The following is a 16,572-nucleotide window of genomic DNA, read 5'->3' on the forward strand; positions in this document are numbered from 1 at the left end:
CTACAGTGTTTAGCAAATGTGGACCCAAAATGACCTCAGACAAACAACTTTAGGCGTATCTGTGCAAAGTATCTTTGAGTGTTTTTCTCTCTCTTCATTTTCTTTTGAATTTGCAGCTCTTTGCAGCTGCTTTCTGTTTGTATGAGGTCATTTTGGGTCTGTTTGTAGTCAATCTGTCAGTTTCTTTTTTCAATATCTTGTTTTTCATCTCTTTGTGTTTGTTTGCTTGTTGTGTAGCTAATTGCTTCCCTTTGTATTTATGTTGACCTTGCAATTTGTTGACTCTTTGTAGTTGTTTTTTGCTTCTCTTTGTGATTGTCTGTTTAGCTTTAGTTTTTGAATGTCTCTCTGTGATAGTTGGATTCACTTTGTAGTTGTTTAATGTCTCTTTGTAGTTGTTTTTCGTCTCTTTGTAATTGTTTGATTCTCTTCGTTGTAATTTTACAGGTATGTCTCTTTGTGGTTTTTTGCATCTTTGGTTGTTTTCTGTCTCTTTGGGGTTGTTGGATTCCAGAGATGTGAACTTGAGACTTGGTGACTTGGACTCGAGTCGACTCGAGTCACTGTTTTGATGACTTGCGACTTGGACATCAAAGCCCCTGACCACCGCTACCTGATGTTTTTCCCCAAAGAGAAGCCTCATCAGTCGTACTCGTTACTACTCAATACGGTCTCAGAGCAGACCATCATCATGGCTGCGACTGTGCCAAGATAATACAGATACAATTCACTGTCATACTTTTTGAACAGGTTTTATAAATTGGCCAATAATATAATTATTAGACGAGCTGCTAACACCTTGTCTTTTCTCTTTATAAAGACCGGATACTACAGGTAAGAGTGCTGGAGCTTGGGTGGAAAAAAAGTGACTTGACTTGGGACTTGACTTGTCTTAACTAAGGACTCGACTTGACTTGACTTGCCCAAAAAAAAATGAGACTTGCTTGAGACTTGGACCAAATGACTTGAGACTTACTTGGGACTTGAGCAAAGATGACTTGGTCACAACACTGTTGGATTCTCTTTGTTGTTTTATGTTGATCTCGGATTGTTACATTATCATTGTAGTCATTATGTGTTCTGGTTGCAGGTGAACCAGAACTTGCCAGGTGCTTCTATTGTTTCGTAAACTGCACCTGAGTATTTGGTTAACATGACTGACTCCTGTGCAAAGCTTCATAACACAGCAGTGCCACAATGTATTTGCTCTGCACAGATATTATACTAAATGCAACAACACACAATATACAAATATATAGCTTTTAAATTAAAATTAAGGTTCCATTCTTTGTCAAACTTTGAATTTAAATAGCCTTATCTACTTTGTATTTTACAGCACTAAATATCTCCCTCCATAATGTGAAACAATTATTGGATTGGATTTGGTTAGGGCCCTGAATCGAGGATCCTTGGGCCTTTTCAGTTATCTGTCCATGCCAACAACTAAAGTCTTTTCACAAAACTCCCTTCGCCTGACTTTATCGCTGATTTGAGCTGCACTGATGCAATAAAGTCCACCTATCTTGTATCCAATTCTACACCATAACACACGCCAAGAATTGTTTCCACATTCGATCAGGGAGCGTTATCTTTATCGTCCTTTCACCATTCGTCTCTCCTTTTTGTCTCTGTCCCAACAAAAAAAATTGCCTGGATCAAATCTCAGCTCTGTCAACATCCATTTTCCTGTTCCACTGTGTGCACAAGAACACACACATATGCAGAGACCATGAAGCAGACGTACACCCAGGGTGGCGTCTCATTCCTGTGGCTGATGAGAGCAGGCATGATGGGAGTGAGGCATGTAATGTGATTTATAGAGCTGGGCTCACTTTTCAAATTCAATCAGGAACTTTGATTACTGATGAAAATTTGAGACAGGAAATCGCTTTGATAGCAAACTAAAACCTCATGAGACAGAAAAGCACTGATGTGTGCATGTGTGCGGTTGTGTTGAGTGTGTGTGAGGACGGAGGAACACTGAGGCGGGCTGAACCGGGCCATGTTTGATTAGAGAGGACACACGCAATGCAATCAGGAGGGACAACTGATGAGATCTTTCCTCTGGTTCTGATCTTATCTTTATTTTTGTCTCTTGTTTTTGATGCTCGCACCACTTACCCACTCACACCCCAGCATCTGCTCTAATGCTCAAAATGCATTAGGGACACACAGATGTAGCTTTCACACATCCATGGACACACACACACACACGCGTGTACACATATGGCTGACCCCGCACAGGTCACGGTGGATCTATGGCTGTTTGGTCTCTTGTGTTATTTTAATGTCTGCTGTTGCACATGAGGGGACACTCAAACCATCACCTGACAGCATGACAGAGGGGCCCAATTACTATTCCCATGAGAGTGTGTGTGTGTCATAGAGAGGGGCGACAGAGGAGAGGGACACAGAGAGAGGCCGAGATAGAGAGTGAGAAACAGAGTGCTTGTGCATGTATTTGATACAAACATGACAGCCTCATCAGTCACCAATGGCCTTTTAAAGTGTTCTCCATAGGGACACCTGACCTTTTCACGTGATGCCAATAGCAGCTGCATGATGAATCAATCGCCTAAGCCTTTGGCTCCCAGTAGCCGCCATGTTAGCCAAAGTAAATACGCGAGATGACATTCTCCCTACAGTGACACCTGGAGACAAAAGCCCAAAGTTATGGATCGGCCGTTAATGCTGAAGGGAAACCCAGTGGTGTTACAGTGGAGCTTAAAGAGAGACTGCATGTGCAGAAATATTTTAGATGGATAGATTGATGGAGGAAGGGGACATTAGATGAGGAGAGGGGAGATAGTGGTGCAGATGAGGTCAGGAGAAGTAGCCACAGCCCCTCTGTCTGTCTGCACAGGATGGATGGGAAAGGGGAGAAAAATGGGTATGCACAAGGCCAGCAGAAAGATTAAGAGGAGGACAGTAGAAGGAGATAGATACTGAGGAAATGGAGAACAGGCCTTGAATATTTTGCAAGTCTGGCTGTGTGTGTGTGTGTGTGTGTGTGTGTGTGTGTGTGTGTGTGTGAAAGAGAGACGGCCGGAGCGAGCGTGCGATAGGGGAATATGGAGCCTAATATGATGGGCTAAATGAGGTGTAATGGCGGTAACATAGAGTGACAGCAACTGGGCCAGTGCATTAAGGGGTTAACCAAGGCCAGGAGTCGCTGACCTTCCCCCTCCCTCGAGACAGAATTATCCCTCAATAAGGAGCACACACACACACACACACACACACACACACACACACACACACACTGATAATGAAGATGTGGTTGCAGGAGCGGCCATTTTTTACCATTCAAGAATGTTATGATGGGAATTTCACCACCGCTATCACCATTAGAGCAGAGCCGGGGACAAATGAGACTCCCTTTGAGTTTCCCAGTCTTGCGCTGATTTTCTGCAACACTGGTCACACGAAAACAAAATATGATACCTTCCGGCTTTGTTACATAGCAAAAAAAATAATTAAGCGATGGACTTCATAACACGCTTCATGTGAAGACACTTTGAATTCTGTACCGTCCCATTCTGCCAGGCCCAAAGTAATTTCACTGTGGAATTGTGCAAATGAATAAGCAAATTTCCAGCGTGTGTCGGAGAGAAAAAGGCAGAGGATGTGTGAAAGAAAAAGACACTGCAGGCTTCAGGTGAGAAATTAGAAATATTAGCATATTTATTACAGCAACATGAAAGACATTAGAATGCCTACACCCTTTACAACAAGCAACGCAGAGGAAACTGGCATGGGGACAAATAAGCATTGTACGGTGGCCAAAGAAAGAGAGAGAAGAGGAGGAGAGAAAAAGACAGAGAGCTGAAAGCCTCGAATGAGAATCACATTTACAATACAGACCAGGTGGGGAATGGAGGACAAACACTGTATTTTGGATCAAGCAAACCAACCCACAGAGCTGACCTTGAAAGAGTGATTAGTGACACAAACCTGGAATTGAAATGGTTCAAAGTGTGGGTATGACTTCTTACAATTTCTAAAGTGGAAGTGTTGAATAATCTTTTACGAAGGGAGGACATTGTCCTTTTCAAATTCTGACATTGGCTGAGGAACCTTGCACAGGAAAACAATACTGCAACCAAATAAAGCGTATAAAGTTGTAAGCTAACCATCCATAGTCTGCATATCCAAATGTCTCCTGACTCAAATAAATAAGAACAATTCCATCACTTGCTCTGTCAGCCTTTACAGGTCATCACCTTTAATACTTTTCATGATATTTTCATAATAAAATGACTTTCTTCTGTTTAGAGAAATCATAGTGAAAGTGCTGCTGGGGGGGGCGGGGGGTCTCTTGGATGTTACAAAACCAGGGTGTTAATGTGAGGTCATCTTAAGAACACATAAATACTACCTGTACATACACTTTACTTGTAATATCGCCTTTAGAGGGCAACGGAAAAGAACAATAGCTCAGTAAATAAGGCATCTAAAAGGCCAGCGGTCAAGGGTAGCCCGCTAGAGTGAACTCATAGAGTTAGCGTGAGTAGAATGTACTTACACTGTCAGAGTGTGGCGTGTCTGACAAAACAGCAGTGATGTGGAAACAGTTCTTAAAGTCTTGATTATGTTGTTTTTGTTGGACCTACGCTGGCATGTTGCTGTCGGGGAGTTTTTCAAACATGCTAGCTTGATGCTTAGGGTTTAACTGTATCATTAAAAAGTTTGCCAAATGTACATAGCGTTATCTCTGCCATTTGTCTACCTTGAAGTCAATGTTGTATAATTTCTCGCTGAACTCCTGTTTCTCTAAGTCCTGATAGCATCCAAGACTGACTTCAAGTAAGTGTGGAAAAACAACACAGTGAAATAGCCAGATGTAAACAGGGCTTTTATTTTGGAAACCTTTAACCTCTCAAACAAACGTTAGATGGTGAGTTGATCATTTGTGCCTTAACCTTGGAGGTAATATTTGGTTATTTCATGGGGTGTTAAGCTAGTTAGCCAGGCATGCTAACAATTGCAGCTAACATTCAAACTGACAGACTCGGCCCTTGTACTGTTGTTGTATTTTCGGTTTTGGAAAGGCTGAAAAAGACATCCAATTGTTTCTTTTCTTGTAACAGTGACCTACTTCAGTGTGTTGGAATTGTAAAATTTGACAGGTCTGCTGTGCCTAGTTATGGCTGCAAAGCTATGATCTGACAATAACTGCTTGGGGAGACAGGCTCAGTGTAAGATCAACTTCCTCCTCCGATCCCTTCTTCATCCAAAAAGCCATTTTTACAAGTTGTGTTGTGGTCGGACACAGGCTTAAAAAGTGCATCTAAATATATTTGAGAAAGGTTTGCAAATGAAGCCGGTGCATCAGTAAGGAAAGTCCATTCTACTCATTCTAACACTATGGTATAAACTGCAGTCACTGTCACCTGCCAAGCAAAGCTGGAGCTCTGCACCTTGCTACATTCCTTTGTTCAGACCAACGAATCTCCTCTCTTCACTTTTCTCCTGTATGACCCATTTCAGAAATCTCTTTTTCACAATAAAAGTACATCATAGTCATCATCATTGTTATCATTACAAACATTCTAACATTGGAAATCAACACTGTACATATTTTACACTATGATACAATCATATATACTGTACTTTATGCCACTGTTGGTCCTATAGCTTACCACATATATTAAAACTGGGATTGGGGATACACTAAAGCAGGTTCAGTGCCATTGATGCAGTGCACACAAAGAGGGTTTCATCATTTACAACCCTGTAATTAACGTGAGAAGCAGCAGTTTCCTTCTGATAAGTGAAAACAAACGAACATATTTGCTTTTTGCTGTAAACATTGTTTTGTAAATACAAATATCGGTAATGGGTTAAAATAGGAATGCATGAAATAAGCTGGCATGACTCATAACACGAAAAGTGAGACTGCACTAGACACATACGTTGTCTTTTTTTAAGTGAAATGTTCCCTCTCTTAGTGGCACAGCTGAAAATCAACACTGTATATTTCCTCTTGGCAAAGACAGGGTCCATTCTGAAGCTCCTTTTCATCAAGCAGACCGTTTGGGAAAACACTGTAATCACTACGACTGGCCTTGTGTCACCATCCAGCCGTGGGGAACGGATGAAAGAAAAGAGCATAGTAAGACTTTTCATATGTTGCCCACATGAACATGTCAAAGGTAACTGTACATGGCACAACACTGGAAAAACACGTTCTTAGCAGAGTGAACTCTATCACAACCTTGGCACCGCCTTTGCTCTACACATAACACCTGAACTTTCTTAACACACCTGAAACATAGGAAGGCAAACTCTTGGGTGAAAATCAATCCCAACAACACCGTACTGCAACAGCTGAATACACAGTGCTGCTTGGAATAGACAGCTATGGAAGATTAAGAATGTTATTGTGCTGTTTCTGTGCACTCAGTTGCAGCTTCAGCGCAGGCAGACAAGCAGACGTGCACTGGGGCTGCTATGGAAGTGTCCATCCTACATGAGCTAGCAAAATCTACACCCATCTCTATCTCTAAAGGTCCATTTCTCTGTTCCCCTCACCCCGCACATTCATGTCATTTAGATTCTGGGCTCATTCATCGGCTTTCTGTGTGCAGACAGCAATGGAAGGGGCCAAACATGAACTAGGAAATGACTCCTATTTAGGTGGAGCGATAATAAACCTCACCGACAATACAAACGTTAGGTCCATCTCTACGGTTGTGGGACGCACAGCCCATATAAACATATATCTACACATATACATATCTTCTGACCCTTTTTAAACTCTCAAAGGTGAAAACTCATAGCAGAAACAAAATGACAGTAAAAACCAACTGTACACCTCACAGACAGTGATGATCATTATATTCTAATTACTTTTTTTGTCATTTCATTAGTTAAAAATCTTGTTTTTTTTCTTCTTTTGTTGAGCTGATATGATGTGAAATGGTCTGGGCTTGTCTAGATGTGGCCTTGTTGTCGGACACGTGTCTCTCTGTTGGGTCCATAATGGTGGCTGTGCTGCTGGGAGTCTTGAGTGCTGAAGCCGGTAGTGCCCATCGAGAATGGGAAGAATGGTGAAACTGCGAGAAAAGAAGTGAAGGAGGCAAGCGTCCATGTTGTCTCCATCTCAGTGTGTCTCAAAATCAATGGAGGCCCGAGCACAGAGTATCCATTACAACTCCATTGCAGTGGGGAAACTCTTCACAGGAGCATCCGTTTTGGCTGTGTCCCACTGTGTGTTTATGTGGAAACTGTTATACTTGGATGTGCGTCCCCTGGGTCTGCAGGCTCTGCACGCTGGATAAAATCTTCTTCTGATGGCCAGCAAGATTCACACCCATCTTCGCCAACTCACTGCAAGAAAAACAGACAAATAGAGAATTTATTCAAGAAAGAAAACCTTCATTCTCCTTTAAATATCAAGCAGCAGCTGAAGTCTCAAGTCCAAGGTACTTTAAATCCCCTTCTTTAATTTCAAATGACACTCGAGGAAGGAAATTCGTCTTTTACTGACAATCTTGCCCTTTTAAGTGTTTGATTTAACCGAATGAGTCACCAGCCGTTTGTACCTGACACTGATGTAGATGATTGAGTCCAAGCTGACATATCCAGAACTGGCAAAGTTCTCCTTATACTGGCCCATCTTGATGGCCTCCAACCACTCATCCACTGTGTTCACACTGAACTCTGGGGTGGACGGCTCCTCCCTGCTGGGATACAAAGCACACTCACGACTCAGTGAAACGTCCTGCTGAGTGGCTAAAAAAAACTGTTTCTGACTGGTGCTGCGGTCAATTACTCGTCCTTGGGAAAAAGTTGCTAAATCTCTCTCTTGTTAGGGCGTTCAAATTAATAAAAACTGTCAGCAGCACACTTAAAGAGCCACTTAATACTCATGCGTGGTGCTGGATCTGCATTCGGACAGAAAAGCTTTAATTTTGAAACAAGCGCAGCCTGACAGACTTAAATCCTCTGTGAGTGTAACCCTTAGCTTGAAAACTAGCCATTAGCGGGTAAGTATGATTAATGATTCAGCCCCCCTGCTGCCCCCCACAGTACAAGCGCACACAGCTTTACTTGTGGAACCCTTCGACTTGTTTGCTCGCTTCCATTATTATCAATTTTGTGTTCATTAATTTGCATGCTCACACTCTATAAAACCATTGCATATGCAGGACTAATTGAATCTGCACTTACATACAATTTACACATACTGTACAGTGCTGTGCTGCATCCATTAAAGCCATAGTCAATAATACACATGTTTAAGACACATGTTTAAGTGTAGGCACTTCTGTTGAGCTTTGATTCATCTGTTAAGAGTGTCTTGAAAGGGGCTGAAACATATTCTGTTGCAAACCCATACACATGTGTGTATGGTCTGGTTGTAAACATCAGCTAAATGCCAAAAGTGTAAGACGTAAATGTAAAAATAGTTCTTTTATAAGGATGTGTGCAATGCTAATGTGTAAGCAGGGAGTCTACAGTGAATGTGAACCTTATATTCATACCTTTTTACTGACAAATATTACGTTACAGAGAAGAGATAAGAAAGTGATTCTGCTGAAAAAATGACATCCCCTACTTTGCCCAATTTTCCAAACTGACAAAGTAGATTTACAAAGCAGATTCCAGGCAGCGATAACACCTTTGATGCACGTACCTTCCTATAATCGTATCTATTTTAAGACTGTGTGTGTGTCAGTGAAAGTGTCGAGCTTTGGTTTCTAACTTTCTCCCACTCACCCTGCTGAGCTGTTGGCCAGCTCTCTGAGGCTGGCGGGGTTTCTGATGAGCTTGTCCAGGATTGTGACGATCTGTCCAAACTTTGGCCTCTCGCTGCGTCCCTTCTCCCAGCAGTCCAGCATGAGCTGGTGCAACACCACAGGACAGTCCATCGGAGCGGGAAGACGGTAGCCCTCGTCTATTGCTTTGATCACCTACAGGGAGGGATAGACACAAGAGAGGGGAATAAAAATGTCCAGGAAAATTCAGTTTCACGGCTAAACTAGGAAAAATCTTTGGTTTTAGTTGCTGTAAATGAGCGATTTAGGTGTTTGTGACTCACGTCCTGGTTGGACATCTCCCAGTAGGGTCTCTCTCCGTATGAAATCACCTCCCACATGACGATACCGTAGCTCCACACGTCGCTTGCTGAGGTGAACTTCCTGTAGGCTATTGCCTCTGGAGCCGTCCATCTGATGGGGATCTTTCCTCCCTGGAAATGGTTCACATCAGAGTCAACACATTCTTGGCATACTTAATATATCACCCAGATCTACATATTTTAGCCTGTCTGTAATGATGTAAATATTTAAGGGTTGTTTTATTAATACGTTTGAGGCTAATCGCTAAAATACATGATGCTGACGGAACGGAGAACTCGGTGCAGCGCCGCCTTTGAGACCAGGGAAGTGGAGATTATACAACAGCTTCACCGAACAGCACTCCTCTCTGATGTTCTCACAACACACTTTGACTCCAGTGTTTATTCTTGCATTGACTTTCTTTTGCCGTCAATTCCATCTTCCATGCTGCTACTTCCTTTGTTGTGATGCACGGATCAAAAGGATTCAATAAAGCTTGCTGTATGGGTGCAATAGTCGGTAAGATACCCCCGCCTTCTCTGTCTCTCTCTAATACACACACACACACACACACACACACACACTGTACCTCTATAGGGCTCGGTTCAGCTTTTTAACATGCGGCAGCTGCCTCTGCACCACCTAGCATTCCCCGTCTCTGCTTGGTCAAAGTCAAATAAAAGACAAAGCTGCCAAGTGACTAGGCACTGTACTTTTGTTCCCGCCGCCCCCCTGTCCACCCCTTCCCATCCCTTTTTTTTTTCTCTTAACTGCTCTCCCTGGATCCTCCCCCTGCCTTCCTTTACTCCCCCTCTCTCAGCCTCCCTCGATCTCACTCTTATTTGATACCCACTCCTCTCCCTCTCTCTCTCTCTGTGTCTTCCCCATCTCCGCCTCGGCCCCTCCACCCCTCCTCCTCCTCCATGCCTGCAGCTCTCCATCTACGGTCTCCTGACATCAGTGGGAGTGTGTGTGATTGCAATAGAGCAGTCAGCGGCTGATACACTCCTCCCAGGGCAATGCTAATGCCATATTAAAAATAACATCCCCAACACTTCCTAGGAATATGAATAATGCCATCTCCTCGTGGGCATTTTAGATGAGTTACTCCGCAGTGGTTTAACTCACTGACGTTTGACTTTCTTCATTCTCTCTGAGAGAGGATGGTGATGTTGGCAAAGACGTTGTTGATTTGACTATATATAAGCAAAAACATGGAGGGGAGGAAGAGTTTGTCTGTATGCATTAATACTATGTGGCACTCTTTGGCAGTGTTTTGGAACCCCACTGCAGTTACACAGTATCAGAGCCTTCTATCTTTGCCACTATGGAAACATTTTCTACATGCCGAGAGGAGGCCATTACCGGCCCACTCAGTTCCTAATGTACCCTCCAAGACCAGACACTAGTCCTTCATGTCGGTTGTGAGACTACAGCTTCTCCCATTCCTTTGTTCATTTCTGAGCGATGTGTTTCCAAGTATTATTTTCCAGTTAAAGTCGTTTTTTTTTAAAAAGTTATTGCACTTGGGAAGTTCCTCCCACAGTCCAAAGACATGTCGGTTAGGTTCAGTGGTGACTCTAAATTCCCCGTAGGTGTGAATGTGAGCGTGAAAGGTTGTCTGTCTCTCTGTGTCAGCCCTGTGATTGACTGCCGATCAGTCCAGGGTGTACCCCGCCTCTCACCCAATGACAGCTGGGATAGGCTCCAGCCCCACTTTGACCATGAACAGGATAAGCGGTATAGATAATGGATGGATGGATGAATGTATTTGGGAAGCTTTTTACCCAAAGGATCAGCTTTCAAACATTTGTTGTGAAGGGCTTTGACATTATACTGTTTTCCTGGGGGAAACCAAAGTGTGATTTGTTTTTTTCTCTGAGGAAATTTGAACTTCTCCATGTTGGATCTTGTTTTTGGCTGACCGAGTAACTGACAGAGTGAGTGAGTGAGGGATGGTACTTTCAGAGCCTTAGGGAGAGAGAGTTGCGACATCGCAATGGCGGATCATGGAGCATATTGGACCTCCACTGACGCGACTCTCTGTGTATACGGCTCTGGGTACTTTGTTCAGGGAGTAGGCGGGGCTGCTCCTCCGCTGCTCGTCCGCTGTCCTCACCTACATCCGCAGCACGCACCTGCTTTCAAACACGTTGTCATCGGCCTCATAAAGACAGTGCCTCCACTTCACTCATCTCCTTTTAAAGGTTTCATGCTGTGAACGGATATCCACCTTTTCGTGGATAATACGACTTAAGACCAAGGTTATTTTGACTGCACAGCGACTCTCTGTCTATACGGCTCTGGATACTTCGGGGAGTAGGCGGGGCTTGTAACACATTGCCCACAAAAGCGCACATTGACCTGATGCAGTCAGCCACATACTAGGTTTTCACCTATTCTTGTTTTGTCTGATTCAAAGACCAAGAATGGTGTTTGGAGACATCATTCACAATTAATATCAGCCTGCTGTGTCTCTTGTGTTTGAGTCGATATGTTGGAATGGTTGTAATACCTGAGTGGGTCCAAATGGACTCGCCATTAGCTCTGATCCATTTGGGAGTCAGGAGAAAAATGTTTTTGATTGCCTTTGATCTCTCTACTTTGGTCTGTTTGGGTCCGCCACTTTTGGATGGGTTCTGATTATACCTCAGGTCTATTTGAAACTGTTCCGTCTGCCCTCAGGGCTTTGTCAAATCACTGCCCTTAAGAATTACTTTACGCATGTTGGCTTTGATGTTGGCTGAATCCAAGGTGAATGGGTGGATGAACAGTGTCGGTGGTAACATTTATTTAGAACAGCTGCAGCCTGTGAGAGTTTTTCTTACCCTCGTGGTGTACGCAGCCTCCGGGTCGTCCTCCAGAACTCGACTCAGGCCAAAGTCGGACACCTTACACACCAGGTTGCTGTTGACCAGGATGTTTCGAGCTGCCAGGTCTCGGTGAACGTAGCTCATGTCTGACAGGTACTTCATACCTGAGGCGATGCCGCGCAGCATGCCGACCAGCTGGATCACTGTGAACTGGCCGTCGTGTTTCTAGAGGTAGGGACAAGGAGAAACATGAATTAATACACAGCAGAGAGTGTACATGCTGCAGCGGGGTGGCGTAATGATTAGGGCTGGATCCTTTAACAACCTCGGCTTGAAGTGAAGGTTCAAGCCAGGATTTAAGCTTCTGTAATGTCACCAATCGTCCCTGAGCAAGACTGAATCCCTTCCAGCTCCTGCTCACCCCGCGCTTTGACCTCTCTCTGGAGGGCCGGCAAGATATAAGATGAATTTCTCCACCCAAGGATCAATGGATCACAAAACGGCCTCCTTGCATTGGATTGGATCTGACAGAGAAGACAAAACTTTCCTCTCTAACACTGACCGCGAGCCCGAGCAGAGCTCACTGGATTTTAGATTTGAGCTGCGTTTGGCACAGAGCGGAGCCTGTTGATCGATGACGGTCCAGCTCACCTTCCTCTGCCAATTATTTCTGCCCTGGGCCAATGGTCTCCGTTAAAAAGCCATCCATGTTATCAGTCACCCTCTCCCCTTTATATCATCTCTCCTTCCCCCTGTCTCTTTGTTCTCTCCATCCATCTCTGCCTCAGAGAGAGAGGGAGAGAGAACTCTGTTACTTTGTTCACTCTCCATCTATCTTTCTATCTTCCTTCATCTTTCTGCATCTGTGAGCCGTTCCTCTATCCCTCTCTCTCCCTCTCCCTCGGCAGCTGTGGAGTAAGTTAATTAGCCGGTGGTTTTGTGAGATGCTGATTGATTGGACTGTCTAACAAACCTACAGACTTCCTCTATCAATCTGCCCACCACAACGCACTGCCAGGAAGGAGGGAGGAAGGCTGGGCAGGGCAGGGGAAGAGAGGAGAGGAGACAAATGCAGGGCAGAGAGGTTAGACAAGGAGATGAAGGAGACGGATGAGGAAGGTGAGGATGGAAAATTTGACTTTCGGCAAAAACCTGGTATCAGTTTGTACTCAAAAGGAAAAATGTAACACAGGGAAGGAAGAGCTTCTATGACGGAGCAGTGGTTTTGTTATTTCTAAGGGACGTCTGCTTAATAAATGGTCAGCATAATTAAAGACACATATGGATGCCGGGAGCGCGGACGAGCTGTAAAACTCATAAAACAGATTCCGTAATTATATTGAGCCACTGCGGACGCTCTTTATGAGCCTCATTACAATTCATACTGTAACACACAACATGTATGTGTGTGTGTGTGTGTGTGTGTGTAATTCAGGACTTTATGCCATCTTTTATCTGTCGGATTTCATTTCATTCTGCGTCAGTGTTTCTGATGGGATTGGTGTCTATTCAGCGACGGGCCTATCATCACAGGCTTAATGGCTTTGGAGCAGAGCAGCGATTTTACTGGCTGACAAACAACTCTGAATATGAATCAGAGGGACTTTAAATGTGAGGCACACCAGCGCTGCAACAAGCTATTCATCTGGCTCTATGAAAAACCACCGATTCAAATACAGCACGTTTGCTACTTCTCGCTCTTATTTTGAAAGAAAAATCACTGAATCAAAACATACAACGTTATCAGCTGGTCTGCGGCATCTGCCGTTACATCAGGATCCATACTTCTAACTGACACTGACAAATACATTTAGATTTCTTTAATCAGCTTAATGTGTCGGTTTGGCTTGTGACATGTTTCAGACGATGACTCAAAGGACTAATTCGTTAAAAAAGATCAATAGTGTAATTACAAATTGAGTGACAGACCGGCTCTCAATAACAAGGCAATACTTCTGCAGCCTTGCATGGATTTTTAACATCCGTTCACTGATAAGATTCTACAATAACCTCCAGTATTATCTGCTTTCCAGGACTTGTCATTCTCTGTCAGGGGTTTAACTTTCTGTTCCATCACTTCTTGCTCTTCAAACAGTGTTTTGTTAAACCAGTCTCCCGCCACAATAAAGGTCTCCTTGAATATTTCTGCTGGCTTCTTCTCTGTTGGCTTATTTCCTTTGAATCCCTTTGGCATTTCAAGGGTGATTTTCTTGTTGCCATCTCGACTTTTAGCAACCACATACCTTTTATGTTATTACATTTGAAATGAACTGCTTTTTTTTGTCTCCCCTGACAGAGCAAATGTTGCACACAAAGCAATACGCTTCTTTACTTTTATAACCCGTTTGTCAGCAGTCTGCTGCTGTTTCTGCTCTGGGTTATGGACACTAAGTGCATTTTATAAGCCCGGTATCAAACATCATGTGATTAAAATCTATGTTTGTGTGTCTGTGTCCTTACCCTACTTACTGTGGCTGTACCTGATTCAGATTTGTGATACAAAATGGATTTGGCTGCTCAATACGAAGCTTTAACTATCTGTGCTTTTTTTTTTATCATTCCTGCTGTCTGCTGGTCGTTAAAACATTTCCGACCGGCTGTTCAAATAATGTTTCCATCGTTTTTTAACAATGTCCACAAGTGAACTAAAGTTAGCTGCAGTTCGGCTCCAAACAGAGAGACACAAATAAAGTTTATGCAGTATATCTTTGAATGGCTTTAATTACAGGCTCCGTTTGTTAGCAGATACTTTAGTCCCTGGTAAAATGCCTCATACGATAAGCACTGAAGGAATCTTGACTATAAAAGCAAAGCTAAGCACCTAGAAATAAGCTAGCAGCAGCCCCTCCTGACACCCTGTGTCTGCTGAGGTACGTTAGAGAAACACCGCTCTTTGACGTGAAGTTTACAGCCTGCCCTGCTGTTGCTACACAGTTGCTTTGCTCTCAAATTAGAAAACTATTGTGCAGATTTAACCGACAAAAGGTGAGTCAAGATCTGATTCAAATTGATGACTTTCAGCGGGCAGCCCTACTGCTTACTAAAGAAAAAGTTTAGTGACTGTGTAAGTGTACTTATTATATCATTACAAGTTTAAGTACAACCATGTATGTACAATATATTGATAAGGGGAGGGATGTATATCCTCGGCCTGACTCGTGCAACACAATTATCGATAGACTGGCGCCAAATATCCATATTTGAATTTACAAACATATTAAACAGGTTTCCCTGCAGTTTTGAGTCTTCGAGTTACTACTTGGGCGGCTGTGGCTCAGTGGTAGAGTCAGTTGTCTCTCAATTGGAAGGTTGGGGGTTTGACCCCTGACCGCTACGGTCACATGTCCAAGTGTCCTTGGGCAAGACACAGAACCCCAAATTGGGTATGAATGGGCATTGATCTGATAGGCACTTTGGCCTCTGCAATCAGCAATAATGACATGCATGAGGGTGACGAGAACGGAAATTAAGATTCTATATGATTGTCTTGCAATAAATCAGTTATCGCAGAATCACTGTATCGTGACATTATCGTTATCGTGGGCCGTGTATCGCGTATTGTATCATGAGTTACCCTGCGATTCCCACCCCACACTACTGATAACAAGGTTATTTCAGCTGAGACATTTGCCTTTGTCACTTTTACTCAACATGTCACCCCTTGAAAGAGTCTTGTCCCGTTAATCTTCATATTCACTCTACCACTTGGAGATGAGTGGCCCCTATTGTATTATTAAAAACTGCTGGTTTTGGCCTTCACAGGAGCACTCACTATCTCTCAAGAAATGAAGTTTGCTTTTTGAGAGTTATTTGTTAGATTGTATAAAGCTGTGTCTTCTGCACTCATAATGTGTTAATGTGGTGGGAGAATGCGTCTCATAGCTGGTTCGCTGATTTTAAAGGGTACTGTTAACTTAAGGCACTGATTGAGTACTTTGTGGACTTTGTTAAACGTTGATAAATCGAAGTCTCCAGCTCTGAAAGATGAAGGACAATTTCAGTGAGTTTGCTTTTATATAGTTTTTAAAAGAATGTGCCTTCAAGAACAGCAATTTGGGGGAATGAAGTCTTCTATTTCAAACACTTTACAGCTGGGACATCATTTCTCCACGCGGCCTTCGTAAAGACTGCTCGGCCCTGACCTTGGGAGGAAATGTGAGCGCTGTGTTCCCTCCAGCTGTGACTCACCTTGAGGAAAGTGTCCAGAGATCCGTTTTCCATGAACTCCGTTATGATCATCACTGGCTTACCTACGGAGGCACATAACAAGGCAGCTGTTAGAGGGGGCAGAATTACAAGGAATAAAGACACCGACTATAAAGAGGCGAGGACAGAAGAGAAGCGGTGGAGTCCGCAGCTGTGACCGGCCTTCCTCTCCGTCTCGCTGCCTCTCTCTGGGGGATAACATGGCATGTCGTCATCAGTCACACTGACAGCTTCTAATCAGCCCTCTCCATAAACGCCAGGAGATAATTAGAATGGACCAATCCACCAGAATATGTGTGTGTGTGTGTGTGTGTGTGTGTGTGGGGCCTCCTGAGATCTCATGAATACTAATCAGCCTCAGGGGGAGGGAGGGGGGTTGTGGTTGGATCGCTGTGCACCTGCACCTGCACAAGTGTGTGTGTGTATGTGTGTGTGTGTGTGTGTGTGTGTGTGCATGTTTGTGGGATGAAGGGGTGTTTGACTGACAG

The 16,572-nt window shown here is 43.7% G+C and overlaps 1 protein-coding gene across 3 annotated transcripts in view; it reads right to left on the minus strand.

Moving 5' to 3' along the window:
- Positions 1-3,659: 3,659 nt before the first annotated feature.
- The window catches only part of epha4b (eph receptor A4b), a 95,001-nt gene continuing 82,088 nt past the window's right edge, over positions 3,660-16,572 (minus strand). Inside the window, exons 14-19 of one of the 3 annotated variants that reach the window (XM_069684090.1) lie at positions 16,067-16,128; positions 11,894-12,103; positions 9,047-9,196; positions 8,725-8,918; positions 7,548-7,685; positions 3,660-7,332 (exon numbers count right to left, since the gene is read on the minus strand). In XM_069684090.1, the coding sequence (XP_069540191.1) occupies positions 7,233-7,332; positions 7,548-7,685; positions 8,725-8,918; positions 9,047-9,196; positions 11,894-12,103; positions 16,067-16,128 (854 nt within the window). In that variant the 3' untranslated portion in view covers positions 3,660-7,232. Of the gene's footprint in view, positions 7,333-7,547; positions 7,689-8,724; positions 8,919-9,046; positions 9,197-11,893; positions 12,104-16,066; positions 16,129-16,572 lie in introns of all 3 variants that reach the window. The other 2 variants (XM_069684089.1, XM_069684091.1) reach the window with 2 other exon arrangements.

Source organism: Semicossyphus pulcher, unplaced genomic scaffold (assembly GCF_022749685.1).
Source record: "Semicossyphus pulcher isolate SPU_LCO1_2020_fin unplaced genomic scaffold, fSemPul1.0.p SCAF_7, whole genome shotgun sequence".
Taxonomy (NCBI): domain Eukaryota; kingdom Metazoa; phylum Chordata; class Actinopteri; order Labriformes; family Labridae; genus Semicossyphus; species Semicossyphus pulcher.